Below are 22,642 nucleotides of genomic sequence, written 5' to 3' on the forward strand. Positions count from 1 at the left end.
TATCCTTGGCTACATGATGAGCTCAAGGCCAGCCTGGGCTACATGGGAACTCTGTTTCAAAAAAAACCAAAAAAACAAAAAAGCAAAAGAAGGCTGTGGAGAAGGCTCAGCAGGTAAAAGCACTTGCCAAACAAGCGTGAGGACTGGAGTCTGGACCTCGGGGAGTCACGTAAAACCTGGGTGCAGTAGTGTGCATGAGTCGGCAAATTTGAGGTTCCTGTGGAGGGATGGGAGGAGGGGACAGGAAAAGGCTCAGAAGCTTCTACGCCAAATAGTCTGCGGTATGTTGTGCGTGGACCACAGGAGATCCTGTTTCAACCGAGGTGGAAAGCAGGGACCAACACTTATTGTCCTCTGCCCATCACATGCATGCGATCACGTGAGCATGTCTGGACATGGATGTGGTTGCAAATGCCTGCATGTCCCCCCCACCCGCCTTTAAAGTATAGTTGAGAAAAAGGGACAAACTACTCAAATGTTTGCCATTCAGATATAATGATAGTCACTGTTTTGAGACCGGGTTACTTGTAGCCCAAGGCCTTGAGCCCACTAAAAAGGAGAACCTTGAACTTGGAACCTGGAACTGCCTGGATGCCACTACCGGTGTGTAGTAGCGTGCCTGGTTTTATGGAGTCTCAGGGACAGACACAGTGCTCCCTGCATGGTAAACATGTTGTTTTACCAACGTAGCTACATCCCAGCCCCACATTAGCAGGGCCTCAAACATAAGCAGTATATTTTATAAATCTAACATGAGCCTAGACACTAAGACATTCCTGAGCAATGACACCCAACATGGACCTCTGACCTATACACATGCATCTGCATACATACATGAACACACACACACACACAACCCTATTCAATTGTGTAGAGCGACCATACCACCTACTTAGGGCAACTGTTAATCATTTAGGTGGTTTGTATAACTGTAGATTTCTTACCCAGTGGAGGACACAGAAATTCAGAAACAGTCACATCAGGACCAGAAAAGCAGCCGTTTGCTAGTCCAAACCAGGACTCTCTTCTACCCACTTTGAACCTCAAGCTAGTGAAGTGGCTTTACCCAGCCTACTCAAGTCTAGTTGAGATTTAAGTCAGACCATGGAGCTCCGTACCCGCCTGATATTAACAACAGGGCCATCACCACATGAGTACAAATTTTATTCAGCAGAAAGACATGATTGTTTCAAATCAAAAGGGACATTATTCAAGTTTTGTTCCAACTCTGCACTCCAGGTGTGCATGTTCCTGTGAGGTCCGCTCCCTTCGGCCTTCCTGGCGGCCACAAGAGTGGGAGGCCAGGCAATGGGAGGCTGTAGAGATACCAGCAGGATACACACACCCCATAAATTTATCTTCCACTGTAGCAAGTAAAGGATGACCCAAGCAGCCAGTGCAGGCTGTGGTCCTAGAGGCTCACGGTCATCACAGAGTGTTCAGCTGCGAGTCTTGACCAGACCGATCTGGAAAACGGCCACTGATGACCAGGGAGCTGCCAATAACTGGCCTGTCAACGAACTCCACGGTGCACAGCTCTGAGGTCCCATCAGCGCAGGGGGCACGCTCCAGTTCCAGCACCGTGATGTTGTTTGGGGCTGAAGTCGTCAGGATGTGTCTCGGCACAAACAAGGTCACCTGGGGGCCCCGTGCGGGCCAGTACCGACCAAGGTTAAAGCCGTTGATCCACACTTGACCCTGAGGAGAGAGAGAGAAACCATCAGCCATGGAAACAGTAGTACTGAAGGGTCAAGGGGTGTCCCATCGAGTCAGGCTGAGGATCGGGCACCCTCAATCCTGCATCCCACTATCTCATGTTGGGAGAGAAGAATGGCAGGGCTTACCCCAAATGACAATCCCTGCTGCAACAAAAATGCATTTGGAGCCCCAGACTCCAGAAGCTAGCGGCTTCAGTCCTGGAGCATCTCAGCACATTCTGTGTCTATCCTGGCTCCCAGGTGCTACCCGTCTGTAAAGCAGCCCTCCCTGCCACACCCTCCAGCAGGTGAGTCCCTGCTTTCTGCCCCACAGAGGGGCTTAGCTATGTTGTCTGATGTGCATAAAGCCCACAGTCAGAGAACCGTCTTCCAAACAACGCAAGATGAGTGTGAGGGTGTGTGTGTGAGGGGGGCACTGTCATCTTGGCACTTGAGCATCTTACGGCAGGAGGATTGCTTTGAGTCTGAAGCTAGCCTGGGCCATATAGTGAGCTTAAGTCACAGAAAGGGAAAAGGTGAGTATGGGGGCGGGGGCCTACTCAGCAGAGTGTCCATGTTATTGTGTTTATGTAGCATGGATTCTAATTGGTCTTCTTAATAAAAACTCGGAGTCAGCTATCAGGGGGTGAAAGCTGAAGGATCAGAGAAGCAGAGTAGCAGCCTCTAGAGTTCTCACCTCTACCCTTGCTCAGACCAAAGGGGCGATCCTGTCCTCAGACTGCCTCCACAGACTGACTGCCCTGAGCGCCTGTCTCCTCCGGTCTTATGTTCCTCTCTCCACCCAGCCATATCCCTTCCTGTCTCCACCTCCTTAGTGCTGGGATTAAAGGCATGTGTCTCCCAAATACTGGAATTAAAGGTGTGAACCACCACAGCCTGGCTCTGTTTCTCTTTTAGACTGGATCAATTTCATGTAGCCCAGGGTGGCCTCGAACTCACAGAGATCCACCTGCCTCTGCCTCCCAAGTGCTAGGATCAAAGGCGTGCAGCACCACTTTCTGGCGTGGCTTCCCGTCTTATTCTTCCCACTTCCTAGCTGTCTGTCCTCAGACAGGTCTCCACTTCAGTTTTCCCTCCCCAGGGACAGTGACAACAGAGTCTACAGTCTGAGAATGATCTCCATAGCAACCTAAGATGGAAAGTGTGGGCATTGAATTTCTGCATGTGGGAGGCCCCAGAAGGAGGACTGTCGGGAATTTCTAGTGGTCACCCTAGCACCTGGCGCAGGGGCTGTGCTCCTGGGTGGATCTGAGCAGCCTTCTTACAACACTGAGGCAAAGCTCGCTGCGTGCACGGCCCACAGAAGGAGGTCAGCGACTCATAACTGCCTGTCTGTTGGATTAAGTCATTTAGAAAAGGGTAGCAGTTTCGAAGTTCTCAGAACTGCTCTGCTCTTGTTTTTACCATGGGATCCGTTATCTCCCTCTGTCCTGAAAGGCAAAAGCCATAACAGTTTCCCCGGCCTTTATCAGCTCCATCTCTGCCAGAGCCTTTGTTTTCAGTCTTAGAGACCAGCTCCTGATTTCATTTGCTATACATTAGTTTTGACGAATTTTTTACCTACATGCAACCATACATAAACAGGCTGGGAAGATGGCCTAGTGGGTGACAGCCCTTGCTGGACAAGCGTGAGCACCCAAGTTCAAATCCCCAGCCGTCACGTATCTTAGAGCAGCCGCCAGCACGGTAGTGCAAAGGAGAATGTTTTTTCAGTTTTTAAAATGAGCTAAAATAATGTCTACTTTAAATCTTTTGATTACATCTGTGTGTGTGTCATGGCACATGTTGTGGTCAGAGGACAACTTGTGGGGTCGGTCTTCCCCTTCTACATGTGGGTCCTAGGGATTGACTGAGGTCCCCAGGCTTGGTGGCAACCACCTTCGTCACTGAGCCGTGTCACTGTGAATCAGATTTAAAGATAAAAAGCACTGACTGAAGACAGGGCTGAGGTACGGAGGGAGGCCTATGATTTCATCAGGACACACTCCACTATCTCTCCAGCCTCCCAGCCACGCTCCACAGGGAGCCTGTTTCACCTGCATCATCAACTTGGCTGGAGATACAATCATTATGAACACACATCTCTGGAGGTAACTATAAGGCAGTTTCTATACATGTTTAACTGAGGAGGGAGACCCACCCTGAGGTGGGCGGCACCATTCCATGGGCTGAATAAAAGGAGAAAGTGGGCCAAGCACCAACATTCCCCTCTCTGCTTCCTGTGGATGCCGTGTGACCAGCTGCCCTAGCGCCTACCACCAAGACTTCCCCACCGCGGAGGACTGCACTCTCAAACTGTAAATCAAAACCAACCCTTATTGCTATTTATTCATCAAGACGAGGTCTCACTATGCAGCTCTGGCCAGCCTGGAACTCACTATATAGGCTAAGTTGGTCTCTAACCAGAGATCAGCCTGCCTCTGTCTGCTAAATGCTGGGATAAAAGGTGTGCACTCTTCTTGCTTTTTTCTGGTATGTGTTAAGAACAATGAGAAAGTAACTAATACAGAGCCCTAGTTGGTGCTGTGTCTATGAACTGCGGAATCCGGTCTCTTCCCTGCATGAACACGCACACGTGGCAGCCCAGCCCTGGAGGTGCTGTGTCTATGAACTGCGGAGTCCGGTCTCTTCCCTGCATGAACACGCACACGTGGCAGCCAACCCTGGAGGTGCTGTGTCTATGAACTAAGGAGTCTGGTCGCGTGGCAGCCAGCCCTGGAGGTGCTGTGTCTATGAACTGCAGAGTCCGGTCTCTTCCCTGCATGAACACGCACACGTGGAAGCCAGCCCTGGAGGTGCTGTGTCTATGAACTGCAGAGTCTGGTCTCTTCCACTGCGTGAACACGCACACGTGGCAGCCAGCCCTGGAGGCACCCACTCCAACTTTCAGCTTCCCCACCGCGTTCCCGCCTCTGCACCTCCCCAGCTGTCCGTGCTCATCCCGGGACCACACCTTCCTCCATTACCTGAACACCCATACTTGCTCATCTTGCCTGAGCACCGGCACGGCCTCAGACCTAGTACTGTTACCAGACGCAGCCTCCTGAGCTCACAGTTCACAGCTGCAGTCCCATGTACCTCCTCAGAGGGTAGGGCCATGACCTCTGCATCTTGGCCTTTCTAGTCTAAGTCTTTAATCTCTCTCCTCTTCCAAGTTATTACCAATGTTGGGTATGCCACTGGTTTGGTGACAGGTCTGTCAATCACTTGGAGGCTATAGCACAGACTTGCTATAAAAAAAGACTTTGTTCATGTTATTTGGACATAATCTAGCACTCATCCAAGGAAAAAATACATACATGAACATACACTATTGTGCATACTACATAGATATTCAATATCTACTCAGCTAACTCACTAGGTTATATTTGCTGATAATTCTACTTGAGACATGGTGAAGAGGGGCTCAGCAGTTAAGAACATTGGTTGTGCTTGCCAGGGACGGGGTTCAGCTCCCAGCACCCACATGGTAGCCCACAGCCACCAGCATCTTCAGTTCTGGGGGATCCTATGCTCTCGTCCCCTGACCTCCATGGGAACCAGGCACACTTGTGGTGCACATACAAGAAAGCAAAAACTCACACAGATCAAATCAAAGTTTGACAAAGTCCAAACGAATGAAAAGATACAGCGAAGAGGTGGCATGGAGCCCCACTGGACAGGTTACCCACAGTCCTCTACTCTCAATTAAGAGTAAGAGTTAAGCTGGGTGGTGGGGGCGCACGCCTTTAATCCCAGCACTCTGGAGGCAGAGGCAGGCGGATCTCTGTGAGTTCGAGACCAGCCTGGTCTACAGAGCTAGTTCCAGGACAGGCTCCAAAGGTACAGAGAAACCCTGTCTCGAAAAACCAAAAAAAAAAAAAAAAAAAAAAAGAAGAATTTATTTACTTTTTTTGGGGGGGGGTGATATACATGCCAAAATCATGTATATGATTTTGAGGAAAACTTGTGGAAGTCGGTTCTCTCCCTCCAATATAGCTCAGTACAAGGACTCTTGCTTAGCAGACTTGGCTAACCTAGGCTAAGTGTGAAATCCTGTCACCAAAGATCAAGAAGAAAGAAATATGCTAAAGTTATTCTTGGGAAACCCAAAGGTTTATGTTAATGAGGTGACTTCAGGGGTTTAGGGACAAGCATTAATAACAGAAGAATCAGTGGCTTAGGGGTTGTCCCATGGCAGCCCCAGCTTCTATGGTCCCTGAAAAAGCCTATCTCTGACCATCTCAACCCCGGCACACTCCTGTCCTCTGCTACTAATGCTAAGGTGACAGCAATGCTGAAGTTATTGGAAGTGCCTGACCTACTTCTCAGTTGATCATATAGATCTGTACACTCAAGTGTGTGTGTGTAGGTGTGTGCGTGTGATGTGTGTATGTTTGCATGTGTGTATGTGCGTGCGTGTGATGTGTGCATGTTTGCATGTGTGTATGATGTGTGCATGTGTGCATGTGTGTGTGATGTGTGCATGTTTGCATGTGTGTATGTGTGTGATGTGTGCATGTTTGCATGTGTGTATGTGTGTGATGTGTGCATGTTTGCATGTGTGTATGTGCGTGTGATGTGTGCATGTTTGCATGTGTGTTTTAACTTGATAAGGTCAGTCTTCTGAGCAGTATTTAGAGTGCAGCTTCCTTTCTTTTAAAAAAATTATTTATTTTTTTATTTCACATATACATTGGTGTTTTGCCTGCATGTATGTCTGTGTGAGAGTGTTGGATCCCCTGGAACTGGAGTTACAGATAGTTGTGAGCTGTCATGCGGATGCTGGAAATTGAACCTGGGTCCTCTGAAGAGCAGCCAGGGTTCTTAACTTCTGAGCCCTCTCTCCAGATCCTAGAGTGAAACTTTCAATACCGTCTTTTGTTTTGTTTCTGTCTGAAACAGAGTCTCACTATGTAGACCAGTGTGGCCCGGAACTCAGAGATCTACCTACCTCAGCCTCCGGAGTGCTTGGCAAAGGCATGCACCACCACACCTGGCCCTCAATCCTGTTTTAAGATCTTCAGAAGTTACTCTAAAAGTGAAAATAGACTTAGCATCGTGGCACAAGACTTTAATTGCGGCACTCAGGAGGCAGAGGCAGATGGATTTCTGCGTTCCGGGCCAGGCTGGTCTATGTAGCCAGTTCGAGGACAGCCAGGGCAGCATAGTGAGAACCTGTCTCTGAAATCCAAAAATAAACAAGGGTCGATAAATTATACTAAAAGGAAGTCTAGGTACCTGGGGAGACTCAAAGTGGGAAATAGAGGTCAAGTCCCAAGGTTAAAGGTTCTCACTGTGCTGTGAAGCTGAGAGAAAGCTTGATTTTACGGGGTGAAACACAGGGTGGGGGCACAGGTAGAGCTAGACCGTAAACAGTTCCCCTGGAATGCACAAGGGGAACTGACTGCTTCCTTCCCAGACCTGGCGGCTGGCCGCAGGTGCTGCACTGAGACTCGCCCAGGGCTTAGTGTAGTAAAAGGAAAACAGCTTTTTGGTTTCTGTGTATTTTAGGAAGTATTCCGTGATAACTGTCAGTTACCATAACAAACACCCAAAACATTCAACTCAGAAAGAAGAAAGGTTTGGAGGTTTCAATCCAGGATTGACTAACAGGCAGGATGCTTTTGTGTTCCCGTAAGGATTGGAGGATTGAAGGGAGGGCTTATTCTTTTTTTTTTTTTTAATTTCACTTCTATATTTCAGAAAACCTACCTGAATACAATTTGAAACAAGAGTACAACAAAATAGAATATACTTCAAATGTTGAATATACAAACTATTACAGTTTAAATCTGAACACTGGTACTTTCCCTCTTAAACATCAACTAAAAGAGAAAAAAAGGAGAAAAAAAGGAGAAAAAAAAAGGAGGAAAGAAGGAAAAAGAATGAGAAAGAAAACAAAGACCAAGTATTAGAGCTACCTGACGAGTTCATGCTGAGCCTGAATTTCCAAACGACAGGAGAACTGATGCCGATGTGTCTACTAGTCACCAGGGCTGACCTGAGTGACGCAGGTATGTTACAGTTAATTTCTTCACAATTAAGAAACCAACAGACTTAAACTACCATATAAAAGGTTACATGTAAATTCTATAACAATACTGTGCTAGGTACAAGATTTAAAAATTTTTTTCTTTAATAAAAAAGCTTTACACAAACAAGCCATTAGCTTATTTCAAGGAAGAAAACCGAAAATTAGTCTAAGGCCTTTGTTTTAAAACAGCTTAAGCTATATATATTTGAATATATATATTATATCTCCAGCCTTATGTTCTTTTATGATACTTGTTATTTATTTATTTACTTATTTTTTGAGTCAGGATCTCTGGTTTGTACCTGGAGGATGACCTTGACCTTCTGACACCTCTTCCTCTCCCCTGCTGTGGAACAATCTTTGTACACTGTAAATTTGTGTTACTCTCATTGGTCAATAAAGAGCCGACTGGCCTATAGCTGGCCAGGATGAGGTTGGGTGGGAGAGCTAGACTAGGAGGACTCTGGGAAGAAGGCAGGCAGAGTCTGAGGAGTTGCCAGCCAGACAGAGAGGAAGCAGGATGTATACAAAATGAGGTAAGAAGCCATGAGCCACATGGTAGCAAGTAAAGGAATAGAAATGGGTTAATTTAAAATGTAAGAACTAGTTAGTAATAGCCTAAGTTATCAGTCGAGCATTAATAATTAATAAGTCTCTGTGTGATTATTTGGGAACTAGCTGGTAGGGCATAAAAATCTGCCTATACTACTTTTTTAAAAAAAAATTTAATCATTACGTATATAGTGTTTTATCTGCATGTACACCTGCCAGCCAGAAGAGGGCACAAGATCTCATTACAGATGGCTGTGAGTCACCATGTGGTTGCTGGGAATTGAACTCAGGACCTCTGGAAGAACAGCCAGTGCTCCTAACCTCCGAGCCATCTCTTCAGCCCTTGTTTTTGTTTTTTGAGACAGGGTTTCTCTGTGTAGTTCTAGCTGTTCTGGAATTTGATTTACAGTCCAGGCTGGCCTCAAACTCACAGAGATTCCTTTGACTCTGCCTTCCGAGAACTGGGATCAAAGGTGTGTGTTACCATATCTGGCCCATGACTTTCTTTCTATCTATCTATCTATCTATCTATCTATCTATCTATCTATCTATCTATCTATCTATCATCTATAGTTGCTGTTGCTTTTTTTTTTTGAGACAGGGTCTCTCTAAATAGCCCTGGGTGTCTTAGAACTTACTATGTAGACCAGGGTGGCTTTGAACTCCTAGAGCTCTGTCTGCCTCTGCCTCCCAGGTGCAGGGATTACAGCACGCACAACTTGTCATAATATTTTAATGTCACCTGAGGTGGAGAAGAGCAGAATAAATGCCACTGCCTCAGCACAATAGGCACGTCACCATGACTCATGCATCTGAACCATGACCAAAGCCCTAGAGGACACGCCTCTCCGAGGGAGTCCACCGTCAGCGGGGACATGGTGCAGACAGGGCGCTGACCTGTGTGGACAGACAGGTGTGCCTGACCCCTTACCACTGATATCCGCTGAGCACGCTTGCTTAACCAGAAAGCCACATCCGACCCCAGAAAAGTCAGAGCAATCAGAACTGATGCTTTTATCTCATGAATCAAGTTTACTAGTGATTTCATTCACTAAACAATGTTAGTTCCTTTGTAACAAATGGAGAAGGAGCCAAGTGGCCCTCAGTAGGGGCCTCTGAGGAGGAGGAAGACAGAGGGCCAGTGAGCATAACCTAGTCTGCGAACTGCTCAGGCTCAAGTGGTCAAAGCCCCCCTCTCCCCCCATACTCTCTGTTAAAGTGCTCCTCAGCTCAGGCTGGGGATGGGGAGTTGTTCTGTGTTCATGGAGGGTACACATGGAGACATTTGCTTGTAGGTGTGTGTGTATGGGGACCGGAAGTTGACTTCGACCTCCCTCCACTATTTTATTAACATATTTAATTTCATGTATATATCTGCCTGAATCCACAGATGTCCACCATGTTTGTGCCTGATGCCCATGGAGGCCAGAAGAGGGCATCGGGTTTCCTGGAAGCAGGACTGCCGATGGCTGGGAGCCACCATGTGGGTGCGGGCATAGAACCCGGGTCTGAGTGCTCTTAACTGCCGAGCCATCTCCAGCCCCTCACCACTACTCTTCACCTTGTTTTCTTTGGAGGCAGAGTCTGTTCACTGACTGGCCAGCAAGCCCCAGGAGCCACCTGTCTGTCTGTGCCACCTCCTAAGTGCTGGGGTGTGCTACCGTGCCTGGCTACTCAAGGTTTCCAAGGTTCTCCCGTGTTGTAACATGGCTAGCTCAAGGTTTCCAAGGTTCTCCCGTGTTGTAACATGGCTAGCTCAAGGTTTCCAAGGTTCTCCCGTGTTGTAACATGGCTAGCTCAAGGTTTCCAAGGTTCTCCCATTTTGTAACATGTATGCATTTCGTGTTTTTCATTGCCAGATGATTCCACTGCATGGATGATCAAAGTATAAATATTCCTCGTTAGCTAGACTTTCGGCTTGTAACCTTCTGCTGACAATCACGGGCGGCACCACTGCGGACATGTGTGTGCACACTTGGGTATTCTAAGTGTATCAGGTATAGAAACGCAACTTGGGTAAGACTGAGATTAGCCATGGGAGTGCAGACGAGGAGCCAGGCCTAGGGCTGGGGCACAGCGATCTGTGGCCTTCCGTGTTCTGTGCAAGGATGCTGGCCTTTTAGTTTTTAAGGGGTAATGTCCTTAGCAGTCTTTAAAGATGTAACGTGATAGTTCACACTCACACACACACATCACCCGTGCATTGACAGAAATAACACACCGAGTGAAATAAAATCAAACAAGCAAAACAAAACAAAAACAAGGTGGAAGGCTTCTTAAGTGTGTTCCTATGGGCAGGCCAGAAGTCAACCCAAGGTCCCGTGTAGCCAAGGCTGGCCTTGAGCTTGCTACCTGGCTGAAGATGACCTTAAGTTTATGATCCTCCTCTCTACCTTCTAATGCTGGGACTGCACCACTTTGCCTAGTTTTACGTGGTGCTGAGGTCGGAGCCCACTTACACAAGACAAGCCTCTATCAACCAGGCTATAACCCCAGCCTCTTAGGGTTAGGGTTCTGCTGTGGATGGCCAAGGCTAGTATCTGGACTGCCAAAGCTGGGGATTTTGTGCTGGAACTCAAGTAACAAGAGAACATTCTGCAGCACAGCAGCTGGAGGAGGGCTGGCAGAGTGCGAGGCACAAAGCCAAGCTTGGTAGCCCACACAGGCGAAGAGCCACCTCGCAAAGGTGTCCTTCACCCCTTCACTTCTCATTTAGGTTCCACTTGGAGGGAGAGGAAGCAAAGGTGGCCCGGGAGGCAAAGTCCCTGCTGGTGACAGTCAGGGCTGCACATCCTGTTCTCAGGCCCTAGAGCCCCCCAAGATGTTGCCTCTTTGCTGCAAAGCAGAAGATAGCAGAGAGGAAAAGGTCAATGAGCCGCAGGCAGAGAAAGTGTAAGAACAGCGGTTTGGCTTCCAGGAAGAAGGCAGGCAGAAGAGGGCCTTCCTCCTCCAAGAGTGAAGGTGGAGGGAGTCACCTGGAAGGGGGAGTAGAAGTCCCACCTGACAGTCAGAAAGGAGGGGGTCCCCGGGGGCAGGGTAGAGAAAGGCCACGCTTACAAGGCAGGCGGAACTTCAACTGAGGAATTTCTCATGATTCGGGGTCTTCATAAAGCATTGTCATGAGCCAATCAGTAGCCAGTCGGTTTGCCTCTTCTCGATTCCTGCGTCTCTTTCTGCACAGTTGTATATTAAACATTGTCTTGCTCTTGCTAGTCTCCTAAGTTGTCATTATCTGATTTCCCACTCTATGTTATATCAGAGGCTAACTTTGAATTTTTGATTCTCCTGCCTCCAGCCTCTCAAAGACTGCTTTTACAAGTGTGTGTCACCATGCCTGGCTTTTTATTATACTTTTTAATCTACATTTTTTCCAGTTGTTAATTAATTTGTCACTAAAAACTTTCCCCACCCTTCCACCTCAGCACTAAGATTTTCTTTCCCCCATACAGGGTTTCTCTGTGTAGCCTTGGCTATCCTGGAATTTGCTCTGTAGACCAGGCTGGCCTCGAACTCAGAGATCCATCTGTTTCTGCCTCCCTGAGTGCTGGAATTAAAGGTATGTTCCACCACCTCCTGGCATCACTAAGAAAATTCAATGTATTTATTGCCAAGTTTCTTTATATAATTTTCACAAAACTTATTTTATTGCATTTGTCTGTGCACCATGTGTAAGAAGCACCCGTGAAGGCCAGAAAAGGGCATCAGATCCCCTGGAACTGGAGTTACAAACAGTTAGAGGCACCATGTGGGTGCTGGAGACCAAACTTTGGTCCTCTGCAAGGGCAGTAAATGCTCTTAGCTGCTGAGCCATCTCTCCAGCCCTATTATTAAAAAACAGGGTTTCTCTGTATAGCCCTAGCTGTCCTGGAACTCACTTTGTAGACCAGGCTGTCCTTGAACTCAGAGATCCACCTGCCTCTGCCTCAAGCGCTGGGATTAAAGGTGCGCCACCACTGCCCGGCTGAAAAGTAAATATTTTTAAAGCCAGGTAAGAAGGTGTACACCTGAGGTAGAGACAGGAATGTCAGAAGTTCAAGGTCATTCTTGGCTTACGTAGTAACTTCAGGGCTAGCCTGAGCTACAGGAGAACCTATGTAGACAAACTGCTCCTTTCATAAGTAGCATCTGAAGATCCTGGGGATGGGGTGATGGATGACTCCATGGCTGAGGGTGCCTGCCAGCAAGTCCAGTGACCTGAGTTCAATCCCCAGGACCCACATGGGCTGTGCTCTGAGCTCCACATGTGTGCCTCAGCGGGTGCCTATAAACACACATGCAAATGCACACCATAAATAAATGAAATTAAAACAGACAAAAATAAATAGGCCCTAGTTCCTCCTGGAGGAAGCAAGAGAGTGAGCTGCCATTCACTGAAGAAAGTTATCAGTCAAAGAAGCGGGACAGAGAAGGATACCTCCACACTGGACACCGGGTCCCTTTAGGTCTGCCACAGTCCTGGTCCTTGAGTGTGACCTAGCAGAAAAGCCTCCCACCGTCACACAGCATCCTGTCAACACAGTCGTCAGGTTTCTTCTCAGACACTGAGAACCAAGTGCTCGAGCCTGGACCCAACCTCTTTCCGTGAAGACACATACCTTGGTCCACCCAGGAAACTGAATGAAGGTGTCCTGCGGCAGGTCTGGGATGCCCGAGGGAATGGAGAAGTTGCCCACATAAAAAGTGGGGAGCGTGAAGTTGGAAGAGCCGAAGGTCAGGTGTCCATCATGGCGGCCGTCACCATGGGCCTCCCAGCCCCCAAGATGGCTGAGTACCGCAGCCTCAGTGTCCAGGGGAAAGATTGTCCAGTTGGTGAGGATACTAAAGTTGAGGGTCATGTTAGAAACCAAACCCTGTGAAGGAAAAACACATAAGCATGAGCTGGCAGGGAAGGAAGGGACTCATGGGTTTCACTGAATTCCTGGGAGAAGAAGCAGGAGGTGCGGCTCAGCTGTGTGTACAGCCAGGTGACCCAGGTCAGGCCGGATGTGCTGTCACAACCTGGCAGGAATGCAGGTAAGCCCCCCCCCCCCCCCGTGGGTTTCTCTATGCAGCCCTGGCTGTGCTGGAATGCGTTCTGCCGACCAAGCTGGCCTCCAACTCAGAGATCTGTATCTGCCTTCGGAATGCTGGGATTAAAGGTGAGTGAGAGCCACCATCGCTTGGCTCTAAAAAGATTTACTTCTATTTGTGGTGTGTGTCTGGGCTGTGTGTGAGTGTGTGCGATCGTACATGCATGTGGGTACCCGAGGAGGCCAGAAGAGGGTATCTCTTGGTACTGAATCTCCTGGAGCTGGAGTTACAGGCACTTGGGTCCTTGGATCCAAACTCGGACCTTTCTCAAGTGTTCTTAACCCCTGAGCCACCTCTCCAGCCCAGAGAGACTTATGCCCCTCCCTTTGACTGTCAGACAGCTGAGACAATGGATCTCCTAGGAATTGGAATTTCCTTGAAAATCTCATGGGAGAAAGAAAGGCTGAAGCCTGGTGTCCTGAGAGAGCGGGAGCTTATCTCCCAGGAAGAGAGGTGTTGACTAGTAACAGAACGACCTGCTGGAGATGGGGCAGTGATGGGCAGGGTCACATAGTTGGCCAGCCGCTTAGAGGATCCCTAGCCTTCTATGTAAACCTAAACCCCATATTAGGATTCCGAAAATGGAATGGGGTTGGGGTGGAGTGAGAGAGGGGATGTTACTTCTTTATTCCTGTTTCCAAACACCCACTCTCCCTGAACAAATCTTTCTGCTTTTCAGTGTCTATTGTCCGGTTCTGGCTTACCGCCTTTCAGGCAGCTGCGCTCCGGCTCCTACAACTCCTGTAACTACAACTTGCTGGGGAGAGGTAACCTCTCTACACTCTGGCTTCACCACAAATCACCACAAAATCACCCTAACTTCTGCCTCTAGGGCAAGTAGGTGTCTCTGAGCCCAAATGCCCCGCCTTTAGAATTCGCTAGATCGGAAGGAAAAAATGAAGACCAAGGAAAAGGAGAACGAATAAGGAGGGGAATCTAGGAAGATTCACCCCAGTGCAGAAGGTAGGGTCAGCCTCTGCTCTTCACACCAGCCAGGGAGCGAGCCTTGATCCTGAGTGTCTGAGCACCTGCCCAGTTGTGAGGACCGTACCTGTGGAATTGTGAGAATGAGAAAAGGGGAACCCACAGAAACAGCTGACCTGAGCTAGTGGGAGCTCACCAACTGACAGCGGGGGACCCTGCATGGGACTGAACTAGGCCCTCTGAATGTGGGGCACAGTTGTGTGGCTTGGGCAGTGTGTGGGGCCACTGGTACCCTAGTACATGAACTGGTTTTTTGGAGCCCATTTCCTATGTAGGGATACCTTGCTCAACCTAGACACAGGGAGGAGGGCCTTGGTCCTGCCTCAAGTGACAGACTTTGTTCACCCTCTCTGAGGAATGGATGGGGGTGGGGTGAAGGTAGGGGGAGTGGGAGGAGGGAAAAGGGAACTGGGATTGGTATGTAAAATAAAAATAAAAGATTGTTTAAAAAATAAATTTAAAAAAGTAAGTAGAGGGCTGGAGAGATGGCTCAGAGGTTAAGAGCATTGCCTGCTCTTCCAAAGATCCTGAGCTCAATTCCCAGCAACCACATGGTGGCTCACAACCATCTGTAATGGGGTCTGGTGCCCTCTTCTGGCCTTCGAGCATACACACAGACAGAATATTGTATACATAATAAATAAATAAATATTTAAAAAAAAGTAAGTAGAAAAAAAGAGAGAAAAGGATGTCAGGGGCAATGAGACGATGACATGAACAGCAGAATGGATGGAAGTTGTCCTGTTTGTCCCACAGGGGCCAGGGGCTCAGCCATCACAAGGAAACTTATGACCATGACGTATCTGTTTCACTGTTACTGAGACAAGGGCCCATGTTTTCCAGCTATCTTGGAACCCAGTATATAGCTGAGGCTAGCCTTGAGCTCCTGAATCCTCCTGCTTCAACCTCTCGAGCACTGGGATGGCAGACACACCTGGCTGCTCATCTAATTTCTCACTTGTGGCTTTTTTATTTGTGTGTTGAGACAGGATCTTGCTATGTAGCCCAGGCTGGTCTCCTCGTAAGTGCTGGGGTCACAAGTGTGTGTGTGAGTGTGTGTAAAGCTGCCAGGTCTCAACCATTCTCTAGCCTTTTTTCCCCGAGACAGGGTTTCTCTGTGCAACAGTCCTGGGTGCCCTGGAACTCACTATATAGACCAGGCTGGCCTCGAACTCACAGAGATCTACCTGCCTCTGTTTCTTGAGTTCTGGGATTACAGGTGTGTACTACCACTGCCCAGCTCACTCGCTACTCTAGCAGAACCCTGGATCTTTGAAGGATACCATCTGATAGCCAGTCTCGATTGCCTGTTTAGAGATTCAGTCGGTATCAGGCTGGGGGCTGTGTGCCAGGACCCACACCACACACTCTATGTATGAGTCAATGTGGCCCACAGCAATCGGTCAGCAAGGTCAGCCTGAACACAGGGATGGGAAGCGATGCTTCCAGGGAGCCAAGTCTGAGCAATGTGTCCCCATGGCTCTTCTGCTGCCCACAAGAGGGTCCCGAAGGGAGCTGGGCGATAGCTGGGGGCGGGGGAGGGTAAAGTGCTTGCTGTGTGAGTGAGCACTGGAGTCAGGTCCTCGCACCCACATACATGCTGGCTGGGAGTGACAGCCAGCCTGTAATCCCAGCATACAGGAGGGCAAGCTGCTAACTAGATTAGGTGATATGTGAGCTCTGGGCTCACTTGAGAGTCCCTGTTCAGTACAAGTGGAGGCAGACTAAGGAAGAAGTCCAGTGTTAACCTCGGTTCCTTACACGGCACATATGTGCACGTGTGCTCACACACACATATGACCATACATATATTAATACACAGATACTTGCATATGAGCGCACACACACATACATGTTTAAAAAAAAAGTAAAAACATGGTCAGGAAGGAACCTCTATCCCTGTCCTGTCTGAGGCTTGATAGTGCCTGAGCCTTCTCTCCAGGGGACAGCAGCTTGTACCCCGTTTTGTACTCCCGGAAGTACCTTGGGGACACTACAGAACTGTAACAAATGTTCTTGAACTGGGTGGTATGGTGGTTGACCCCGTAACCTCAGAATTAGGATTGCTGTGAGTTCCAGAATACTCTTGGCCACCGCCTCCCAATAAAAAAGTTTCCTGGGCTGGGATGTGGCTCAGCTGGTAGAGGACTTGCTTGTCCTAAGTTTGCTTCCCAGCTCCACATAAACTGGGTATGGTTGACCGTGCCTATAAAGCTAGCTCTTGGAAGGTAGAGGCGGGTGGCTCAGGAGTTTGAGTCCTTGCCTACACAATGACTTCCAGCCCAGCCTGAGCTTAAAGACTTTTCCTTAAATGAGTTTAAAAAAAACCCAAATTAAACAAAAAGTTTCTTAATAATCTAGGGATACTGGTTAGAACGCCACACTGTGACCAATCAATCAACAGGCCAGTGGCAGAGCAGCGGCAAAGGGCTTTGCACAGCACGGATTTGCTGCAGGCCACCAGTCCAAGCATGCACACTAGAGCCCACCAAACACCCGGAGGGCCCCTGATGAGCTGGGTGGGTTTTCAAAGCAGAGGAAGAGCATGGTGGAGCAGCTTCCGTTTCCTCTCCACAAGAGCTGAGCTCAGGCACAAGGGGAGCATTCTGCTCGCAAAGCTCAAGGCTTTCACGGTCTGGGCAGGAAAGGAGCCCTTCGAAGAAGTTCGTCTTCTAGACAAACAAATCAGAGAGCTTCACTCCGCAGCTTCAGTGAAGTGTGTGAGCTCTGAAAGGGAGCTGCTGCGAGGTGTGACAGCTCTGCGGTGGCCAGTCTCTCTCTCTCTCTCTCTCTCTCTCTCTCTCTCTCTCTCTCTCTCACACACACACACACACACACACACACACACACACACACACCCCTCAAAATGTGAAGGGCCGGGGAATGTACCTCAGCTGCTAGAGGGCTTGCCTTGTGTGCAGGAGGCCATGTATTCAATCCCCAGAATTTCATAGACAGGATGGTGGCATGCAGCTATGGTCCTAACACTTGGGAGATGGAGAGAGAGAAGCAAAAAATTCAAAGTCAACAGGCACAGTAGTGCAGTTTTTAATCCCAGCACTCTGCAGGCAGAGGCAGGCAGATCTCTGAGTTGGAGGCTAGCCTGGTCTATAGCATGAGTTCCATGATACCAAGGGCTATACAGAGAAACTGCCCCCCCCCCAAAAAAAAGAAAGAAAAAGTAAAGAAAGAAAGAGAGAAAAAAAAAACTATTCAAAATCTGTTTCTGTGTAAATGGAAGACGGATACAAAGATGCATGTTAGAGTATTGACGGCATGCACAAAACTCCCCCAACCACTCAGGCACAGGTTCATCCCTCACCTAAGTGTCCTACCTTGAAATCCTTTATGTATCTGCCATAGTTCACACGCCCCATGTTCTCCACCAGCAAGTCCAGAACGGCTCCAGCTTTTCCCTGAATGTACAGGACTGTCCCAGAGTCTCGATCAAGGATGCCTTGGGGGACCTGTGGGTTGAAGCCAGAGGCTGACGGGAGGGTAAGAGCAGAGAAATGCAGAGGTGTGCTCAGTTGATCTGCCACTTTCCCTGTCCTGAAATGTCGCCAGATTTACAGGGGAGTCCAGATATGCGCAGGTCAGCAGGCCACGTTGACAATCACTGCTCCCCAAAGGGCAGGACGGCCACACACAGCTCTGGGTCACTCTGCCTGAGAATGGGCTACTCTAACAGGAACAAGGTCTTCTGACATAGCCCAGGCTGGCCCAGAACTTGAGACTTTCCTGAATCCATCCACAAATGATTTACAGGCGTGAACCACTGGGCTTGAGGTTCAGGCATCTTTTTGCTTTATATATGCATATACGTTTTTAATATTTGTATGTGGGGGCGTGTATGCACACGCACAGGCGTGTAGACACATGTGTACCATGTTGTATGTGGAGGTCAGAGGACAACTTGAAAACAATTCTCTCCTTCCACCACGTGGGGCCCAGGGATTGAACTCAGGTCCTCAGGCTTGACAGCAAGCACCTTTATCAACTGAGCCATCTTGTAGGCCTTCTTCATTTCACTTCTTTTTGTCTGTTTGCTTGTTTGCTTTTTGAGAGAGGGCCTTGAGTAGCCCAGGTTGGCTTTGCCCTCTGTAAACCCACACCTCCCGGGAACTTTTGATTCTCTGGCTTCCACGTCTCACACGTCGAGATTACAAGTGTGGCTCCTACACGTCTATTTTTAAAGGACTGGGAAAGACGAGACATTCCAGGGTGTGTTCTTGCGGGGAAGAATTGCTGCACGATCATCTCACAACCCAAGTTAGGTGTGAAGAAGAGAACAGATAGAATCAGGAGACAGATAAGATCGGAGTTAGGTGGAGTCAGCTTACCTCACTTGCTAGGATGCCTTAACCACAGAGAACAACAGTATTTTCTCAACGACACATCCCTAACTTTTTATTTGAATTGATTAATTACTTAACTAATTTTCCGGAACTGAGGACTGAGCCCTGGGCCTTGGTCTTGCTGGGCAAGCGCTCTCCCACTGAGCTAAGTCTCCAACCCCATCCCTAATTAAGAGTTTATGTTTTCAGATTGGTTGCACTGACCACAGGTCACTAAGACACAACTAGAAGGCCAGGGAATGACAAGCACAGGGTCACATCTCAGGGGCTTGTCCCCACTGAGATCAAATCGGTTGGTTATAAAATAAAGCCCTCCCCAACACTGTGTGTGTTCACGGGAAGCACATACGTATACGTGTGCAGAAGACAGAGGAACAACTCTGGGTGGCATTCCTCAGCAACGGCCCACTGCACACCTGGAACCTGCCAAGGAGACCAGGCTGGCGGGCCGGGCTCCCACCGTATGCTCTTGTCCCTGACTCCCTGAACTGAGGTTATAACTGCATGCTGCCACACCTGTTTTTTTTTCTTATTATTATTTTATTTATTTTATGTGTCTGAGTGTTTTGCCTGCAAGGCTAGCTATCTTCCTGACCAAGAAGGAAAGTATTTTACTTTAAACTGCTCTGAACGTGGCTGTGCATACCTGTAAGGCCCAGCACTTAGCTTTGTTGTTGTTGTTTTTTAGACCCTGGGTTTCATCCTACAGATGTCGGCTGGCCTGGTCTCTTGCAATTGCGCCTTCTGACAGCTGGGATAGCAGGCACACGCTATCACACTTGATAACTGATAGACTATTTAACAATGTACCTGTAGTATGCTGTGAAATCAAGTCCTTGGTGACCTTTAGCTACAACGGTCATGAGCAAACCTTTACAATATAAAAATCTCACTTATGGGGAGACACCCAGTTAAACACACTTTGTACGGTGACAGATACTAGGCAGACATGGATGTGGTCCCTAAAAAGCAGTCTGGGTGACATATGCTGAGCTCACACAGGGAAGAGGAGACCTTGGGTTCAGGAGACCCCGCATTTCCTAGAGTGTGAATGTCAGAGAACAGCCCTGAGTCTGCAGCACGTGGGCCACATCAGCAAGCAAGGTCACTGCCCAGGGACAGAGGCTGAAACTGCAGACTGGAGGAAAGCTTCAAATGCCACATTAGTAAGTGTAGCCGGCCCCACCCCTGTCAAGGCTTAGATGTGTAGTTCAAGGACAACGCTTACCCCGTCCACAGAGATGTAAGCCCGGTCGCGGACGCCATCGGAGGATGAAGAGAAGATGGGCATCGAGCCATTGTAATCTTCAGGAAGTGTTGTTCGGTACAGCACATACCCAAAATACTGGGTAGAAAAGGACAGAAGAGAAATGTTTCACTCTCAGAGTTCAGCTACTAAGAACTTAGCTGCCCTTGATCTGGGTAAAAGCGACCTTCTGGAAACCATAGGGAATGAAAAGCTTCTTCCCCCACCCACAGTCAAACTCAAGCTGATTTTTTTGATCTTGGCGAACTATTTGAACAGCCAGGAACTCTCTTCTCTGCGACAGGACAACAAAAGTCAAGCCATTGCTGAGAGTGACCTAGGGAAGTCACATGCTGTATGTCAGAAGTCACTAGTATAGACTCAGAAACCAGTGAAGAGCTGGTGAGGGTGGGTAAAGGCGCTTGCCACCAAGCCTGACGACCCGAGTTCAATCCCCAGGACCCACATGGTGGAAGGAGAGAACCCATTCCCACTCCTTTGACCTTCATATGTGTGCTGTGGCACACACACACACACACACATACACACACACACACACCAACAAACTAAGTAAATAAGTATGGTAATAATATTACAAAGGGTCTGGAGAGATGGCTCAGCAATCAAGAGCACTTGTGACTCTTGCAGGGGACCTGGGTTCACAACAATCTGTAACTCTAGTTCCAGAGGATCTGACGGCTTCTTTCAGTCTCTGCAGGAACCAGGCATTCAGGTAGTGTACATACATACAAGTAGGCAAAGCACTCAGACACACACACACATATACACACAGGTGTACACACACACTTTTTTTTTTAAGCCAGGAAAAGCCCCAAGCACAGGACAAACACTGAGTTCTGTCAGTAAAACATTCTCCAGGTTCTTGGGCTAAATCTGCTTTAGGGTACAAAACAAGACTCAATCTGAAACCATTTGAAGCAAAGAGGAAAGACAGAATAGGGGTGGGTACTGTTACCAAATCAGGAGTAGTATTTGTAAGACAAAGACTCTGGTAGCCTAGGCTGTCCTCACATTTACTAGGTAACCACGGATAATCTCGAACTTCCTATCCTCCTGGCTTCTACCTCCCCAAGTGCTGGGCATGCATTTGTGTACCACCATGCCTGGTCACATGTGGTAATCATGCCATGCGTGGCACGTGTGTGTGTGTGTGTGAGCGTGTGCGCACATGTGCAGGTAAGTGCTCATGAATGCAGGCCAGAGGCTTTGAATCCCTTGGAGCTGGGGTGACAGGCAGTTGTGAGCTGACATGTGGGTACTGGGAAATGAACCCAGGTCCTCTGGAAAAGCAGCCAATATTCGTAACTATTGAATCATCTCTCCAGCCTCTTAAATTCTTTTTAAATCTGGTCTCCAGTGCATGAAATCGCTGGAATTTTTGTTGTGTTGGATTTCCCCATTTTTGTTTTTGTTTTGAGACAAATTGTTTCTCAGGCCAGGCTGGACCTTACTCTGGAGGCTAATCTGGAGGCCAGAGTGGCCTCCGGCTCTCTATCTCTTTGCCTATGCCTCTCACAAGCCACAGTTACATATTTGGCAGCTCGGCTAGACTGGTATCAATGTTTGTTGAAGGGTTCAGACTGATCCCAGACCATTCCTCCCTTGCTGGAGTCATTAAAATACCTGTTACATGGACACAGAAGAGGAGACATGTCCTAATAGGGGTGGGGCAGGGCACAGGGATAATGTCATGGGGATTCCATGGGCCACTTGGCCCCTTGCCACACTTGGTCACACAGTTGGGATCTCAGCCCTATTCTCTGAAGTGTTAGGTCACCTGAGTCTTCCTGGCTTTTGGAGTCTGGAGAAGGGGACACCCAACAGCATATCTAATAGTAGCCTGGTATCTGCTTCCCACTGCTGTGTCTATACTCATCCCGCTTCAACCACCATCTCACAGTTAGTTCCAGGAGAGCTGAGCCCCGCACTCGACCATTCTTTGCAATGACGTTGTAGAGGGACCACTCCACAGGCCCCCGGGGTGCCACTGGTCCCACAGCTCTGGAACAGGGTGGGTGCCTGGCCTCCATGTTTTGGCTAGGACAAGTCCATACAATACTTTCCAGTTTAACTATGTGTGCACAGGCTGCAAAAGTGGGCCCACTCGTTCACAGGTGCCTGCAAGGGCTGCCCGAGCCACGTCTGCAGAGAACACTTAGCTTCCCTTCCTGGAAGCCCGGGCTGTCCACAGCCTCTGAGGAATCCGTCATCATAGACAGACACACACATACAGAGACAGACAGACAGACAGATGCTTAAAAGGAAAAAGCAGTTCACTACATAGACACACTAAGTAGGAAAGGCTACTCCTAACTGAAGAATCAGATTAAAAGTAGCTAGGGCAAAATCTCGTAAAATAAAAAGTGGAGAGAAACTTCTAGAGAGCAAGGGAGCACCAGGAAATGAGGCGCAGAGAGGCACAGAGCACACGTACGGTCTTCTTTCCAAGGCAGGAAAAGAGACTCTAAGAAGGAAAAATTAAATGAATTTTTTTTTTGAGACAGGGTTTCCTGTAGCTGAGGATGGCCTTAAATACTTTGTAGCTGGGAATGACCTTGAACTTTTGATCCTCCTGCCTCTACCTCCCAAGGGCTGGAATTACAGGCACACTACTAAACCCGGTTTATGCGGTGCTGGGGATCGAACTCAAGGCCTTGCTCACGGCAGGCAAGCACCT

General features: G+C 48.4%; 1 protein-coding gene across 2 annotated transcripts in view; it reads right to left on the reverse strand.

Moving 5' to 3' along the window:
* Positions 1-1,147: 1,147 nt before the first annotated feature.
* Positions 1,148-22,642, reverse strand: part of Glb1 (galactosidase beta 1) — a 96,162-nt gene continuing 74,667 nt past the window's right edge. For both annotated transcript variants that reach the window (XM_075964274.1, XM_075964273.1), the window contains exons 13-16: positions 19,927-20,043; positions 17,676-17,807; positions 12,882-13,136; positions 1,148-1,698 (exon numbers count right to left, since the gene is read on the reverse strand). In XM_075964274.1, coding sequence (XP_075820389.1) covers positions 1,429-1,698; positions 12,882-13,136; positions 17,676-17,807; positions 19,927-20,043 — 774 coding nt within the window. In that variant the 3' untranslated portion in view covers positions 1,148-1,428. The remainder of the gene's footprint in view (positions 1,699-12,881; positions 13,137-17,675; positions 17,808-19,926; positions 20,044-22,642) is intronic.

The sequence above is a fragment of the Microtus pennsylvanicus genome, chromosome 3 (assembly GCF_037038515.1).
Source record: "Microtus pennsylvanicus isolate mMicPen1 chromosome 3, mMicPen1.hap1, whole genome shotgun sequence".
Lineage (NCBI taxonomy): Eukaryota > Metazoa > Chordata > Mammalia > Rodentia > Cricetidae > Microtus > Microtus pennsylvanicus.